General features: G+C 42.8%; 1 protein-coding gene and 1 long non-coding RNA gene across 2 annotated transcripts; one reads left to right on the top strand and one right to left on the bottom strand.

Moving 5' to 3' along the window:
• Nucleotides 1–2,947: 2,947 nt before the first annotated feature.
• LOC114489115 (late cornified envelope protein 1A-like) lies at nucleotides 2,948–3,337 on the bottom strand. The gene has a single exon (XM_028503122.1). It carries the CDS (start codon nucleotides 3,335–3,337, stop codon nucleotides 2,948–2,950), a length of 390 nt encoding a protein of 129 aa, XP_028358923.1.
• An 8,921-nt stretch (nucleotides 3,338–12,258) lies between these two features.
• On the top strand, nucleotides 12,259–14,134 carry LOC114489116. The gene is made up of 2 exons (XR_004900665.1): nucleotides 12,259–12,316; nucleotides 13,390–14,134. It is a non-coding gene; the product is annotated as an uncharacterized LOC114489116 (long non-coding RNA).
• Nucleotides 14,135–16,744: the final 2,610 nt, after the last annotated feature.

Raw genomic sequence — 16,744 nt, 5'->3', positions numbered from 1 at the left:
TCAAATCTAGTTTCCCAAAACACACTTCCCATGTCACATTTATGAACTTGTCACTCCACTTCTCTAAAACTGAGTTTCTACTGACTACAGCAAATACTTCCTGAGCACTACCTGCGAGACCAGTCAGAACATGTTCCCAACTCAATTTCTAAGGGTCGCCATACATAGTGCCCCATAAAACTCATGCAATGTCTTTTGTAAAGGCAAAATATTCATGGTTCCTGAGAACTAAATTATAACTGAGGAGGGACAGTGAAGGTGTATAACTCGCCTCGCTAGCTGATAACTAACTCTGCTTCTCATGGTTTTTGCTAATTGGTATGGAGGAAAAGAAAAACATTTGTCAGATCAAAAGTTTCATACAGGTACGAGGGGACTTCTGCACTTGCTCAAACAATGAAATCCCATCGAATCTAGCAGCTGCAAGTGGAATCACCATGTGGTCCAGCTTACCAGGACCCTCTGTCATTCTCCAAGATCCATCTGTTTTCTGCACAGGCCAAATAGGTGGGTAGAATAGGGATGTGGCAAGGAATCATCACCCTCACACCCTTCAAGTCCTACATGGGAGCTCTAATATGTACAAGCCCTTTGGCACCATGGTTGTGCTTTTGATTTATTATTTTCTAGGTAGAGGCAGATCCAGTGGTTTCCATGTGACCTCTCCCACCACCCTTTCATAGCTCAGAGAAGCAATGTGGGAATTCTGCCAGCTGTGTAGTATGTCTGTTCCAGTTGTGCATTCCAGACCTGGGGAAACGACCACATGCAGAGCCTGCACCTATGGGCCCCATTGATTGCCTGACCTCCATAAGCCTCTGTGTGAGCAAAGTGGAGCTAAAGGGCACCTACATTAGGTCTTGAGTCTTCTGGAATCAGTGTCATTTCAGACCCAGTTACCCCAAAGGTATGATTATATCCTTTCCCGCAGTACACTGTTACCCTGGGAGAAGCCTGTAGGTCCCTTTGGAGAAGGTTGGGGATATTAACTGTAACTTTTTGGCAGTGTATCAGTGTCCTTCCTCATGGGGACTTGGCCTCCCTTCACTCCAGGAGTTTTGGGTCCCTAAACTGACTCAAGTCTGGCCCTTGACTGAGGGACCATAATACTCTGTTTGTATGGTTCAGGGTTTTGTTCACTTCACTTGGAACTGTTCCACTAATACATGTCAAGTAAAAACTTAGTATACTTGTCATCCATTTCACTTCTATAGACACCATGATTAACTGGACAGAGCCATTAGCTCTCTCTGCATCAGAACATTCACACTAGTGTTTTGACTCTGCTGTCCATTACAGTAACCATGCCCACTTTGTCTTTGATGATTAAGTGCTATTACCTGCTCTTGCCACCCTGGGATCCAATTATCCCTATTGCATTAGGTTTCCCAATGCTGTGACATCACATCTCAATGTAATTCCTGACTTGCTCTACAGCACAACAATCACAGACCTCTTCAAGGATGCTGGGACTTCCCTCACAAAAATACTTCTCATGCACACAGTGAAAGGTGAGTCCTCTGGAACCTTCCAAGTTCAGATAAGCAGATCTTAACTGCCAGCTACACTCAAATATCTCAATAACCCTAAGCCTTTGAGTCTCTTCCTCTAGTGTACCAAGGCAGTTTGGCATTTCTGCTTCATTTAGTGTAGGTCACATTTGGTCCATGTTTCAGCCAGCATAACAAATGATTGGAGCCCTGTTTAAGCCCCAAGCTATGCTATTAAGTTTGTAATATCTGCTTAGTGGGCCTATCTCAACAAATTTGGCCTGACACAACTTATGTCTCTTCCACAGTTATGCCACACACTTAGTACCCATTTCACATGCATTCCCTGGGTTTATGTCTGTGAAAATTGGAAAAAGTGATGTAGCTCTTTGGGAGTGTAAGCACCTGTTCATGGGTTACACTTTGTACCTTGGCTTTTGCGACATACTGAGACTCGAGAGCAGTGACATGTCTGGAAGCGAAGAGGAATGGTGGGGTGGGTCCTGCACAGAACAAGCTGTGTCACGCAAGGCAAATATTTCAGGAAAGGCTATGACAGGTCCTTGGGCAACACAGGGTTAAACTCCTTGGGTGGGGGTGGAAAGGCTGCCTCTAACAGGCCAGAAAAACTTGGCAGAATTTAGAAATTCATTGTTCTAACCTTACCAGGATCTTCCCAAATGGCCCCTTTCTAATTTTCAGCATCTCAGGGATGAGACCACTAATCACCATATGAAACTTGGTATCAGACTCCAATGACACAGCAGCACTCCTGTGAGGCCCCTGCACATGTGCACAACCGATCTTGGCAAGGAATATCAGACAGACCCAAACCGAGGGACACTCTGTAAAAATGTGTAACTCAAAAACTGCCCAGGTCATGAGAGACAAAGGAAGCCCGAAGGACTGTCCCAGATAGGAGGGCAGCAATGAATCATGGCAACTAAGTGCAGTGCTGGATCCCAGATTTGATTCTGAACCAACAAAAATGTGTTTTGGTATAAAGGACATTAGCGGCACAAGTGGCAAATCTGAACAGGGTCTGGGGACTTGAAGTGTCTGGGAACCAGGAGTTGAGGACAGACAGGGAGAAAGGTGACATGGGAATCAACATCAGGCAAGTCAAGAGTAAATGCAGAATCTTTTATTGTTTCACATCAGGCCTGCGTGCGCACGCACACAGGTGAGCTCTGGAGGATACAGGTCTGTGCTTTGGGGTTCCCAGGGCAGCCACACCTAATGGACATTTGGGGAAGAAGGTCAGGAAGTGGGTTTGGGGGAGTGGTTTGGGCTCCTGGACACCAGGACACAGGGGTCCTTCTGCACCAGAGTTCACAGGCCTCACCCAGACCTTCAGCAATAGGGCAGGCCCAGCAGGAGGAACAGGAGGACCAGGAGGAGAAAGTGAGTGGCAATCTGCTGTCTCCAAGTCAGCTCTTCTTGGCTTAGGGTCCACTTCAGCAGCAGCAGCCTCCAGAGGACTGACCACTGTCTCCTCCACAGCAGCTGGAGCCACCTCCACAGCAGCTAGAGCCACCTCCACAGCAGCTGGAGCCCCCAGAGGGCTGGCTGCAGCAGTCAGACCTCCTGTGTCTGAGGCGATGGGACCTGTGGGGCTTGTGGTGGCTCAGGCAGCAGCCACCACCCCCAGAGCTGTGGCCACAGCAGCCACCACCTCCAGAGCTGCAGCAGCTCCCACACCCAGAGCTGACACTGCAGCAGGAGGAGACTGGAGGGCACTTGGGGGGACACTTTGGGGGGCACTTTGGGGTGGGGCACTTGGGAGGGCACTTGGGGGTGCACTTGGGAGGGGGCTGGCACTGCTGCTGGTTCTGCTGGCAGGACATCTTGGCGGGCAGTTGAGGAGCTGAGGGAGAGTCATACAGCAGGTCAGCCCCATGCCAGAGACCACCCTGCCCCTTTCTGATTTTTTCAGCTTCATTTCTAGCCCCTTTATTTTGATGACTTGATTAATGTAGTCTGAGATAACTAAGCACTAGAAGTTTATTTTTCTAATAGTTGCTCAAATGTTCTGATATCCTCTCTTTTGAATGTAATGTTCTTATGAAATACCTCAACTCCTTATAATCAGAAAACTGAGGCCAAAAGATGTTAAGGAAACGTTCTCAACATCAAGCATCTATTACGTGAAGGTATTCCATTGCAGTTATAGCACAAGCATCATGGAGACAATCTAACGAGGAGTTTAGAAATGAAATCATTTCTTTAGTGAAAACAGTCATTCCCTCTTGGAGAACTTCCTAGTCATTCTTGTCCTGCAGGCCATATAAGTTCACAATTGCAAATAGCATGTTGGAGACTGTGGCCTGGGAGAGCTATGTGAGGAAAAAGATTACTGCATGCAAACTTGCACCCAGACCCCTGACCTGGCCCAGGGTTCTGGTGTTCTCGGCAGACACCTCAAAACTAATATTTCAGCACCAAGATTTGGGTTGGATCTACCCAACTCTGCAGACTCATTAATCTGTGTGCTTCAGACGAGTCAATCAGTTGTAATTTCTGCTGTCCCAGCTGAGAAACTCTGCCTTACCTCAACCTCTCTGGGAGGGACAGCTATGTTTTCAAAGATAAGCTTCCCTTTTGAACACAGTTATGGGTCCGTATGACAGCCACTGTTGTAAATCCTTTGGGCCAGAGATCCAACCATAACAGATCAATTGGGTTTCTCTAAAACAGCGGTGTTCAACTGGTGTGCTGGAACAGGCACCCCAGTGAGCCGCAAGGATTTTTAAAACATGCAATACCTGATTATTTAGTCAGGGGCTCTGACCTCTTTCCCCTTAGATTGTCAAGTAAAAATGACAACGCCAACACAACAATTGCTGTCTGGTGTGAATGAATGAAAATTATATCTATTTTTTTTTGCCAGATTGGAAAAATACATAGTTTCTGATGTGCCACAGAATTTTAGTAATTAGTTTATGTGTGTCATGGGATAAAAAAGGTTGAAATCGCTGCTCTAAAGAATGAAGTCACAATTACACAAGTCCTCCTGCTCATATTCCCAGACTTCCCAGTGCCCCCTTCCTCAGTCTTCTTGAGACTTGTTCTTTTGCTGACACGGTAGCAGCCTCATCCTGTGCTCAGTCACCCATCCACCTCCCCTCCTGACACAGCCATACATGCCCATATACAGGCTGCTGAGGCCCTGGCCGCCTGCCCTCCTGCTCTAGTGTGAGTGCCCCTCTGTGGAAGGCCCTGCTCCATTCCCAGTGGACACTTACCGGGTAAACAAGCAGCACAGGGTCTGTCACCACGTCAGGAGGGAGTGGATGGAGGTGCTCTGGCCCCGAGGCCCTTTTATCCTGGCCTTGGGCTGTGCTCCAGCAGGTGACACCAGCTCCAGGCATGAGAGGACCGCCTCCTGCCACCCACATGTCCTATGACATCTGGTGACTGACAGCTCCTCCTTGCCTCCTGCCATGGGGCTCAGGACAGCTGTTCCTGGACTAGGAACGGGGCTGCTTAGAAATGAGGATGGGGTGGGAAATTTTCTACCACTTTCCCCACCTTGTCCTCCGTGGGTGGGTACCAGTCTTGAGGCCTCTCATTTCTCATGCTTGGAAGCCCAGCCCCCCCAACAATAACTTTCTTGTCTCCCAAATGTTAATTTAATTTAATGACTACATACAACCTGGTTTAAACCAAGTTTTATAAAGAGTTCCTTCATATTTTATTTATATGCTGGTAACCCTGACACAACATGTATCACAGTGTATAATGTTTCAATTCTGTAGAAATGGCAGCATACTTGAGGTGTTCTCTGTAATTTGCTCTTGGAGGTCCCAGCCAAGATGCAGGCATAGGTAGAAACGCTTCCCTTCCTTGCACAACTAAAGGAAGGATAACAACAAATTTAAAAACAATAAGCAACCAGAAGTGCCAGAAAATCAAACTGCATTCGACAACCAGGATGTTAAAGAAACATTCATCCAGACCAGTGTGCCGAGACAAAGAAATAAGGCCCAAATGAAAGAACAGATCAAAACTCCAGAAAAAGAGATAAGTTATGAGGAGGCAGCCAACCTATCTGATGCAGGGCTCAAAACACTGGTAGTCAGGATGCTCACAGAAACGGTTGTGTATGGGTGCAAAATTGAGGAAGAACTGAAGCCTATACAAAGTGAAATAAAGGAAAATGTACAGGGAATCAACAGTGAAGGGAAGGAAACTGGGATTCAAATCAACAATTTGGAACAAAAGAAGAAGCATCCAACCGGAACTGAATGAAGAAGCAAGAATTCAAAAAAAATGAGGAGAGGCCTAGGAACCTCTGGGGCAATTTTAAGCATTCTAACATCTGAATCATAGGGGTGCCAGAAGGAGTAGAACAAGAGCAAGAAGTTGAAAATTTTTGAACAGATAATGAAGGAGAATTTCCCCCATCTGGCAAAGGAAATAGACTCCAGGAAGTCCAGGAAGCCCAGAGAGTCCCAAAGAAGTTGGACCCAAAAAGGGACACACCAAGGCCCATCATCATTAAAGTTACTCAAGTTTAAAGATAAAGAGAGAATCTTAACAGCAGTGGGGGAAAAGGGGGCAGTTACCTACAAAGGAGTGCCCATAAGACTGTCAGCTGATTTCTCGAAAGAAATCTTGCAGGCAAGAAGGGGCTGGAAAGAAGTATTCCAAGTCATGAGACGCAAGGACCTACATCTAAGATTACTCTATCCAGCAAAGCTATCACTTAGAATGGAGGGCAGATAAAGTGCTTCCCAGATAAGGTCAAGTTAAAGGAGTTCATCATCACCAAGCCCTTGTTATATGAAATGTTAAAGGAACTTATCTAAGAAATTGAAGAAGATCAAAAACTATGAACAGTGAAATGACAACAAACTCACAACTATCAACAACTGAACCCCCTCCCCCCCCAAAAAAAACAAAAGCTAAGCAAACGACTAGAACAGGAACAGAACCAGAGAAATGGAGCTCACATGGAGGGTTTTCAGTGGGGAAGGGGAGGGGAAGGATGGGCGGGGAAAGGTACAGAGAATAAGAAGCATATATGGTAGGCATAAAATAGACATGGAGAGGTTAAGAATGGTGTAGGAAACAGAGAAGCCAAAGAACTTATATGTACAACCCATTGCTGTGAACTAAGGGGGAGGGGAAGGCTGGAGGGCTGGGGGATGCAGGGCTGAGGGGGATAAAGGGGAGAAAAAAGTTGGACAACTGTAATAGCATAATCAATAAAATATACTTAAAAATAATTTGTTCTTTCATGTAAGCATTATTTTGTGAGTTATTCATGTTGATCTGTGTAGCTATAGTTTATCACCTTTACAACTGTGTCATGTTTGTCTTGTGAGCACTGCATAGTTGTGTTAGCCTGTCTCTTTTGAGTGGGCAATGAGGTTGTTTGCAGTATCTGCTGTGTAAATATTGTAGCTATGGAAATTTTTGCATGTCTGCTTGCATATATGTTGGAGGTGCTCTTTAAGTTAAGTACCTGTAAGTGGAAACACTGCATTTTAGATCGTGTCCATCTTCCATGTTGGTTGGGCCAACTTCTGTTTCTACCTGTGGTATATAAGAATCACTCTTCCTGCTCATTGTTGCTGAACTTAAATGATTGTTATTTGATGCATGTAAATTGGAAAATCCTTGTAGTTTTAATACATGTTGCCTGCTTCATAATGATCGTGGGCATCTTTATGTCTACTGACCATTTGGGTTTCCCCTTCTGTGAATTGTCTGTTCTTGTTGAAAAATTATTTTTCTATCTGATTGTCTCTGTTTGTTAGGATACATGAGTGTTCTTTACATGTTCTGGTTACCATTGCACTATTATCAAATAACTGCTGCATATCTTTTTTGAATAAATTATTTCCTCGTTTGCTTTTTAATGGTGTCATTTGATGAAAAGGTGTTTTATGTTTAATATGGCTACACTTCAGCAACATTTTGTTGTTTGCACTTTTCATGATTTTAAGAAACTTCAGACATTCATAAGCTCACAAAACTGTTCTTTCCTGTTTTCTTTAAGTTGTAGAAATGTTTTCTTCTTTTAAAAATTAAGTTTTTTTATTTAACCCAGAAAGAAATTTCATACATTTTATATTTAGCATTTTTCCCAAATACATCATCAGTTGTCTCCTTGTCATAATTAAATATTTCATTTTCCCCACCAATCTGATCATAATCAACCTCCTCATCATAACCAAGTTTCTTCACTTGTGTAGAGCTGTAACTGGACTGATAATTATTTTCATTGCTAATATGTCTATTCCTATTAGAATATCCTGCTGCCTTAATTACTGAAAGTATATAATCAATTGTGATAGCTAATCACACACATTTCACAACTTTTTCTCCTCCTGAAGATTGTATTTGTGATTGCTAGACCTGTACTCTCTCATATAAACTTTAGGATCAGCTTGTCATTCACCACAAATTAAGGAAGACAAAAAAAAGTTACAAGAATTTTGATGAAATTTTTATTATATAAGTCCATTATTTTGGAAAAAATTGTTAAATTTCATATTTTCCACTCTATTCTTAAATATGATATATTTATTTTTATGTTATGTAATGTCTTTTAATAAAGTATTTTCATTTTATCAAAAATACTTAACACTAAAATTGTATTTTGCACATCATGTATATTTTGATCTGTATTTCTTAGACAAGGCCCTTTTAAATACCAGTTTCTAAAATTATATTTTTACTATATTGCTAGTCAATATAAATCTAATTTATTCTGCATCTGATCTTGTATCTTGCAACTTTTCTATTATTTTACTTTTATGTGGTAATCTTTCTTAACATATAATTTTCACTATTTTTTTTTCTTTTTGGATTACATTCTTACAAGTTCAACTGCTACATAAATTTTAACTTTTATACAAAACAATAACTAGTTGTTGAATAACAAATCATGAAATTTCTATCCAAATGGTTATGCCGATTGGTATTTCCAATAACACAAGATCCATTTCCGATCACCTTAAGCAAAACTGAGCTTTGTTGTCCATTTTAAGTCTGTTTCAGTTCGATATAAATGAATAAACCTGATGGACCTCATCCCTGAAAAGTCATCTTTGCTTTATATGTAGTTCTTTGGTTATTTATATACACACAAACATGAAACAATACATTTTAAAATGTATTGTTCATTTGTATTTCTTTTCAAACTATTTGTTCATGCACTTTGCCCATTAGTTTTTAGATAGGTTTGTGTATTTTCTAGGAAATTGCAAAGACTTAACTGTTTATTATGGATTTGAATTCTACTACTGACTTGTGTATTTTACTTTTCCTCAGCTCATTATTTTACTCTTTTGTAATGATGTTTTCTACCATAAAGATTTTTTCCCTATATGGTCAAATCAGTCAATATATTTTGCTATGCTTAAAATATTATACCCCAGTAATAATGAAGAAATAACTAGGTACATACTCTAATAATTTTGGAGTGTTAATCTATTGTTGCTACTGTAAACACAGACTTGTGGTACTGACTGTGGGACACAAAGTAAAAGTTGCTGAATCTGAGTTAATTCTCACCAGGTCTCACCATTCTTCCCTCCTATGTCTTGAGATTATGAGACTCTATGACATGAGAAACCTACTGTTTCGAAAAACAGTCCTTTGCTAGCATGCATTGTTTAAATGGTACCCAAGCCATTGAGCTCTAATGCCCGTCCTCAGGATATTACATCATGCTGCTATGTTATCACCTGAACCCAGGTTGGATGAATGGATGGCCGGTGATGCCCTTTGCTGTGACCAAGGCATAGACAGAATAGTTTCCAAGTCTCATCATCTTTGGAATGAATGAGCTGGGCTCCTGAATGAGAGCTACCTGCGTGAGCAAAGTAATCAATATTTGACTACACTCTCACTAAATACGCTGTGAAACATGAGCCCTACCCAGGCAGTTCAGTGGCAGAATTTTTCAGGATGATAAGGATAGTGCATGGTAATGGGAATGTCTCAGAGGGAGAATTCTGATGATGATGGCTTAAGTCATAGTCAAAGTAAAGTTAGTGCTAATATTAGTAAATAGATTTGTAAACTGATTATCTATTGAATGTGCAGCCCTATATTAGGAGTCACTGATGGATACATATATGTAAGACTCAAGCTAGGGATTCAAGAAGAGTTTACTACAAGTGCATTTGAGACAAAGACTCATGAAAAATATAGCAAGTTATATTCGAATAGCACTGTTTTAGAGGTGGGTAGAGCATGGAATAAAGCAGGGAAGTTTGACAGGAAGGAACTAATTCAAAGTGGAGAACATAGACCATTTGAAGCTTCAGAAGAGTATTTCTAAAGGGAAGTGGCAAGTCTTAAACTGGAGATGTGGCAAAGAGTCATGTTGTGTAGGCCTCAAGCATCAGTCAGTAGAGGGTGGAGCTCATCATGGACCCAATGGGGACCCCAAGATGAAACTTCCTTAATGATCTGGGGCAATGATTCCTGAGGGCACCAGATGGACTCCAATAAGGACTAGAGCTCAGTGGGGAACTGAAACCCATTGTAAATAGAACAAAGGAGAAATAAGGCAAATGAAAGCCACAGAAATTTAGGAAAATCTTGATACCAGGTGATGACGAATGCTAAGGCAAACATGGCTGCTCCAGTTATGTGCATGTGTGTACATATGTGTATATGTTTGGTCTCTCTTGTCCTCTCTGTAATCTGTAAGCAGCAGTATACACACACACACACAGACACACACATACACACGCACACAGATATCTAAACTGCATGCTAATAGGGTTCTTAGCGCACAAAGCAACCTGGATTTTATGAAATCAACATCCATTCAGGCTCTAGGGAGTTTCCAAGTTCCTTCCCAAGCCTGGAGGCAAGTAGGCTCTCTTCATATGATAATTCTCCTCCATTCTATAATTGGGTTCACTTGTTTAACATCATTCACACGACCCTTTTTATCTGACTTACCATCAACCCAGATGTGAACTCTGTCCCTTTCCTTTAATCTCCTAAATATACGAAATCCCAACATTTCTTTCAAGAAAAGCCTGTGTTCATATAGATAACTGATTTACTGCTAGGGGTTGAGAGGGTTATAAAACAAAGACAAAGGAAAACATATAAAGTATCAGGCACTGCTGTTCTTCAACACCCTCCAGCCTCTACTCCACCAGGGCTGTCTGTCCTGCAGCTGCGTTTGTATAGAGCAGTGCCCTGAGGACAGGAAGCTATCTCCTCACTATCTTCCTTCCTTCCTGTCTGTGGACTTCTCCTCAGCCCTACAGTGTCGCCCCCAGAAAATCCGAATTCTCACCCTAATTAGCAGATCAAGCCATCTCTCACCCTCCCCTCTAAAACTTCATTCCTGGTTCACATTTTCTTATTGCACTGTAGCAATGAAATAAGCAGGTCTAAATTTTCTAACCAGATCCACTATAATTAAAAAAATGAATAAATGTGTTGACATTTTTTTAGAGAATATAGCATGTTATAAGTCTCTGCCAGATATTTTCTTTGTGTTGTTCACACACCCCTGAAGAGTTATTTTTATACTATCTCTACTATAGATCAACAAAACTGAGGACGAGAAGGACATGAAACTTTTCACAAGATCATAAAGCTAGTAAGTGGACTCATGCTTAGATCTGACCTTTCAACCAGGATCTGAATGACTATAATACACACATATATACACACGCATGTATATACTCATGCACAGGCACACACGCATACATACAAGATAATGAAAAGCTGGAGGAGTCTATGAAACCTGGTTTAAACCACATTGTCCAGAGCCATTGAGTTGAGATTTGGGAGGCAAGAATGGAGAGGCTGGGAACTCAAGCTCTAAAGCTAAGTAAAGCTGGTGACCTCCAGGGAGCATGAGGAAGCGAATGAGGATAGGAATTTTCTTCCTGTTTCCATTTTTTACTTTTTCTTTTTTTGTATTTTCTCTTTCTTATGATTTACTTCTTTCTTATTTATTTTTCAATTATAGTTCACATACAGTTTATACTATTTTCTGGTATACAACATAGTGATTAGACATTTATATAATTTATGAAGTGATTACCCCAATAAGTCTAGTACCCACCTGACACCATGCATAATTATTGCAGTATTACTGGCTATATTTCCTATGCTCTACTTTATACCCCCTATGCTGTGCTATTTTTATATCTGCCAGTTTGTACCTCTCAATCCCTTCACCATTTTTACACATTCCCCCAATCCCTCTGCACTCTGGCAACCATCATTTGGTTCTTTGTATCTATGAGTTTGTTCCTGTTTAGTTTATTAGTTTTGTTTTTTAGATTTCACATGTAAGTAAAATCATCTAGTATTTGTCTCTTTCGGTCTGACTTATTTCACTCAGCCTAATGGCCTCTAGGTCCATCCATGTTGTCACAAATGGCAAGATTTCATTCTTTTTTCATGGCCGAGTAATCTTCCATTCTCTGTATGTACCACATCTTCTTTATCTGTTTGTCTATCAATGGACACTTAGGCTGCTTCCATATCTTGGCTATTGTAAATACTGCTGCAATGAACATGAGGTGCATATGTCTTTTTAAATTAGTGTTCTGAATTTCTGAGGATAAATACTCAGAAGTGGAATTGCTGAGTCACATGTAGCCTAGAAGCAACTGCCCTGGGCCCCATGGAGAGAGGCAGGGAGGGGCTGCCAGTCATCAGCTGTCACAGGACCATGTGGGTGACAGGAGGCAGTCCTCTCATGCCCAGGCCCTGTCTCATGTACTCAGGGCACAGCCCAAGGCCAGGATAAAAGGGGCTCAGGGCCAGAGCACCTCCATCCACTCCATCCTGAGGTGGTGACAGACCCTGTGCTGCTTGTGCACCTGGTAAGTGTCCACTGGGAATGGAGGAGGGCCTTCCACAGAGGGGCGCTCAGGCCAGAGTGGGAGGGCAGGCAGGTCAGAATCTGGGGGTGTTGGAGGCCATGCAGATAGAGGGAGAGAGGCCTAGGAAGACTGAGGGAGTGGGCCAACTGGAACCATGAGGCAAAAGTGATGGCTGTGTCTTTAGGCTGGAACAAACTGAGATTTACTTGGCTGTGCCCTCGGGTCAGATGAATTGAGGCCTTGACCATCAGGCTCAGGTAGAAAATCTTTCACAAGACTTTAACTTTGAGAGTAAGATCGAGACCCTCCATGCAGAAATGCTGGGACAGTACTTCTCAATCAACAGAGAAAGAGCTAATCAGAGGATGCTTTGGGGATTTAGAACACCCACATATCTATGGGTCTGAAATGGAATTGGGATCCTGTTTAAAGTCAGAGACAGTACGGTGAGAATAGTGGTGCCAAGAAACTTGTGCAAGGCCACGGTGTGCTGACAATGGCAGAGCGTCAGACAGGAGCAGGGGTCTCTGAGCTTACATCTCCTACACCTGCAAAGTACTGTTATTTAGATTTTTCAGTAATAACCAGCGGGTCCCCCAGACCATTTGCCACCTCTAAGTCTAGTCTTTACAGAACAAACCTATCTATTAAGGTACAATCATTAATATTCTTTTTTCAAGAGAATATTTAAATTCTGAACTGGTTTCTAAATAGCAGAGTTTGAGGGTTCCGGCTGAAATGATTAAAAAAATGACCTTCTTTACTTACTAGATGTTTAATTATGCCAGGTTGTTTCTTAATGATCTTTGCCTCAGTTGCCTTCTATGTAAAAGATGTATTAATCACTGCCTATCTTAAATGGGAATTGGGAGGTTCAAAAGATGAATGGTGAGAGTATTTCCCTCTCTATTGGAAAAAAAACAAAACTTCCAGTTTTCAATGATCAAAGATTCCATTTAACAATTCAAAATAAGGGGACTAGATATAATGCTGAAAGGAGAGGAAGTGGCAAGAAAGGAGGGGGGTGGCCTCAGCCATGGCCTCAGCTGACCTGCTGTCTGTCTCTCCCTCAGCTCCTGAACTGCCCGCCAAGATGTCCTGCCAGCAGAACCAGCAGCAGTGCCAGCCCCCTCCCAAGTGCACCCCCAAGTGCCCTCCCAAGTGCCCCACCCCAAAGTGCCCCCCAAAGTGTCCCCCCAAGTGCCCTCCAGTCTCTTCCTGCTGCAGTGTCAGCTCTGGGTGTGGGAGCTGCTGCAGCTCTGGAGGTGGTGGCTGCTGTGGCCACAGCTCTGGGGGTGGTGGCTGCTGCCTGAGCCACCACAAGCCCCACAGGTCCCATCGCCTCAGACACAGGAGGTCTGACTGCTGCAGCCAGCCCTCTGGGGGCTCCAGCTGCTGTGGAGGTGGCTCTAGCTGCTGTGGAGGTGGCTCCAGCTGCTGTGGAGGAGACAGTGGTCAGTCCTCTGGAGGCTGCTGCTGCTGAAGTGGACCCTGAGCCAAGAAGAGCTGACTTGGAGACAGCAGATTGCCACTCACTTTCTCCTCCTGGTCCTCCTGTTCCTCCTGCTGGGCCTGCCCTATTGCTGAAGGTCTGGGTGAGGCCTGTGAACTCTGGTGCAGAAGGACCCCTGTGTCCTGGTGTCCAGGAGCCCAAACCACTCCCCCAAACCCACTTCCTGACCTTCTTCCCCAAATGTCCATTAGGTGTGGCTGCCCTGGGAACCCCAAAGCACAGACCTGTATCCTCCAGAGCTCACCTGTGTGCGTGCGCACGCAGGCCTGATGTGAAACAATAAAAGATTCTGCATTTACTCTTGCCTTGCCTGATGTTGATTCCCATGTCATCTTTCTCCCTGTCTGTCCTCAACTCCTGGTTCCCAGACACTTCAAGTCCCCAGACCCTGTTCAGATTTGCCACTTGTGCCGCTAACGTCCTTTATACCAAAACACATTTTTGTTGGTTCAGAATCCAATCTGGGATCCAGCACTGCACTTAGTTGCCATGATTCATTGCTGCCCTCCTATCTGGGACAGTCCTTCAGGCTTTCTTTGTCTCTCATGACCTGGGCAGTTTTTGAGTTGCATGTTTTTACAGAGTGTCCCTCGGTTTGGGTCTGTCTGATATTCCTTGCCAAGATTCGGTTGTGCACGTGTGCAGGGCCCTCACAGGAGTGCTGCTATGTCCTTGGAGTCTGATATGGTCTAATCACTAAGTTTCATATGGTGATTAGTGGTCTCATTCCTGAGATGCTGAAAATTAGAAAGGGACCATTTGGGAATATTCTGGTAAAGTTAGGACATTGGATTTCTAAATTCTGCCAAGTCCTTTTTGGCAGTTAGAGGCAGCCTTTCCACCCCCACCCAAGGAGGCTAACCCTGTGTTGCCCAAGGATCTGTCATAGCCTTTCCTGAAATATTTGCCTTGCGTGACACAGCTTGTTCTCTGCAGGACCCCCCCCACCCCACCATTCCTCTTCACTTCCAGACATGTCACTCCTCTCAAGTCTCAGTACGTCCCAAAAGCCGAGGTACAAAGTGTAACCCATGAACAGGTGCCTTACACTCCCAAAGAGCTACATCACTTTTTCCAATTTTCACAGACATAAACCCAGGGAATGCATGTGAAATGGGTATTAAGTGTGTGGCATAACTGTGGAAGAGACATAAGTTGGATCAGGCCAAATTTGTTGAGATAGGCCCACTAAGCAGATATTACAAACTTAATAGCATAGCTTGGGGCTTAAACAGGGCTCCAATCATTTGTTATGCTGGCTGAAACATGGACCAAATGAGACCTACACTAAATGAAGCAGAAATGCCAGAACTGCCTTGGTACACTAGAGCAAGAGACTCAAAGGCTTAGGGTTATTGAGATATTTGAGTGTAGTTGGCAGTTAAGATCTGCTTATCTGATCTTGGAAGATTCCAGAGGACTCACCTTTCACTGTGTGCATGAGAAGTATTTTTGTGAGGGAAGTCCCAGCATCCTTGAAGAGGTCTGTGATTGTTGTGCTGTAGAGCAAGTCAGGAATTACATTGAGATGTGATGTCACAGCATTGGGAAACCTAGTACAATAGGGATAATTGGATGCCAGGGTGGCAGCAGCTTGTTGTAGCACTTAATCATCACAGGCAAAGTGGGCATGGTGACTGTAATGGACAGCAGAGTCAAGGCACTAGTCAGAATATTCTGATGCAGAGACAGTTTATGGCTCTGTCTAGTTGATCATGTTGCCTCACAAGTGAAATAGATGGCTGGTCTACAAAGTTCTTTTCTTATCATATTTTATTCATTATGCTCTTACAGTTGTCCCAATTTTTCTGCCTCTGCCCTACTCCAACCTGCACCCATCACTCCCTGAGTCTGTCCCCCCACCATTGTTTGTGTCCATGAGTCAGGTGTGTAAGTTGTTTGTTTCCTCCATTTCCTATACTGTACTTTACATCCCCATGGCTATTCTGTTACTACCTATTTGTACTTGTTAATCTCTTCACATCTTCACCCATTCCCCCACACTTCCCCTTCAATGTGGCAACCATCAAAATGCTCTCTGTATCCATAATTCTATCTCTATTCTACCTCTTTGCTTAGTTTGATTTTTTTAGATTCAACTGTTGATAGATTTGTATTTTTTCTCATTTTGTTGTTTATAGTTTCGATCTCATTTATTTTCTTAAACAATTCCCTTTTACATTTTATATAATAATGATTCGGTGATGATGAATTCCTTTTGTTTTTCTTGTCTGGGAAGCTCTTTATTGGCCCTTCAATTCTAATTCGTATCTTTGCTGGGTAGAACAATCTTGGGCATAGGTCCCTGCTTCTCATGACTTTGAATATTTCTTGCCAATCCCTTCTAGCCTGCAAAGTTTCATTAAGGAAATCAGCTGACTGTCTTATGGGAACTCCCCTGTAAGCAACTAACTTGTTTTCTCTTGCAGCTTTTATGACTCTCTCTTTATCTTTAAATTTGGCATTTTAATTATGATGTGTCTTGGAATGGGCCTCTTTGCACCCATCTTGTTTGGGACTCTCTGTGCTTCCTGGACTTGCATGTCTATTTCCTTCATCAAATTAGGGAAATTTTCTTTCATTATTTTTTCAAATACATTTCCAATTTCTTGCTCTTTCTTTTCTCCTTCTGGCACCCCTTTGATTATGATGCAAATGTTGGACCTCTTAAAGTTGTCCAAGAGGCTGCTTATACTATCCTCATTTTTTGGATTCTTTTTTCTTTTTGTTGTTTTGATTGATTGTTTTTTGCTTCCTTATGTTGCCCATCATTGATTTGATTCTCAGCTCAATTCACTCTAGTATTGTTTCCCTGTAAATTGCTCTTTCTTTCAATTAGTGAATCCTTCATTTCTGATTGGATCTTTTTTATGCTGCTGAAGTCCTCTTAAGTACCTAGAGCATCAGTATAACCC

The sequence above is a fragment of the Phyllostomus discolor genome, chromosome 14 (assembly GCF_004126475.2).
Source record: "Phyllostomus discolor isolate MPI-MPIP mPhyDis1 chromosome 14, mPhyDis1.pri.v3, whole genome shotgun sequence".
Classification (NCBI taxonomy): Eukaryota; Metazoa; Chordata; class Mammalia; order Chiroptera; family Phyllostomidae; genus Phyllostomus; species Phyllostomus discolor.
Note: the sequence above shows the minus strand (reverse complement) of the source record. Positions and strands in the feature narration are given on the sequence as shown.

Excerpts from the sequence above, each read along its gene's own strand:
- LOC114489115 (XM_028503122.1), bottom strand. The coding sequence starts at position 3,337 with ATGTCCTGCCAGCAGAACCAGCAGCAGTGCCAGCCCCCTCCCAAGTGC.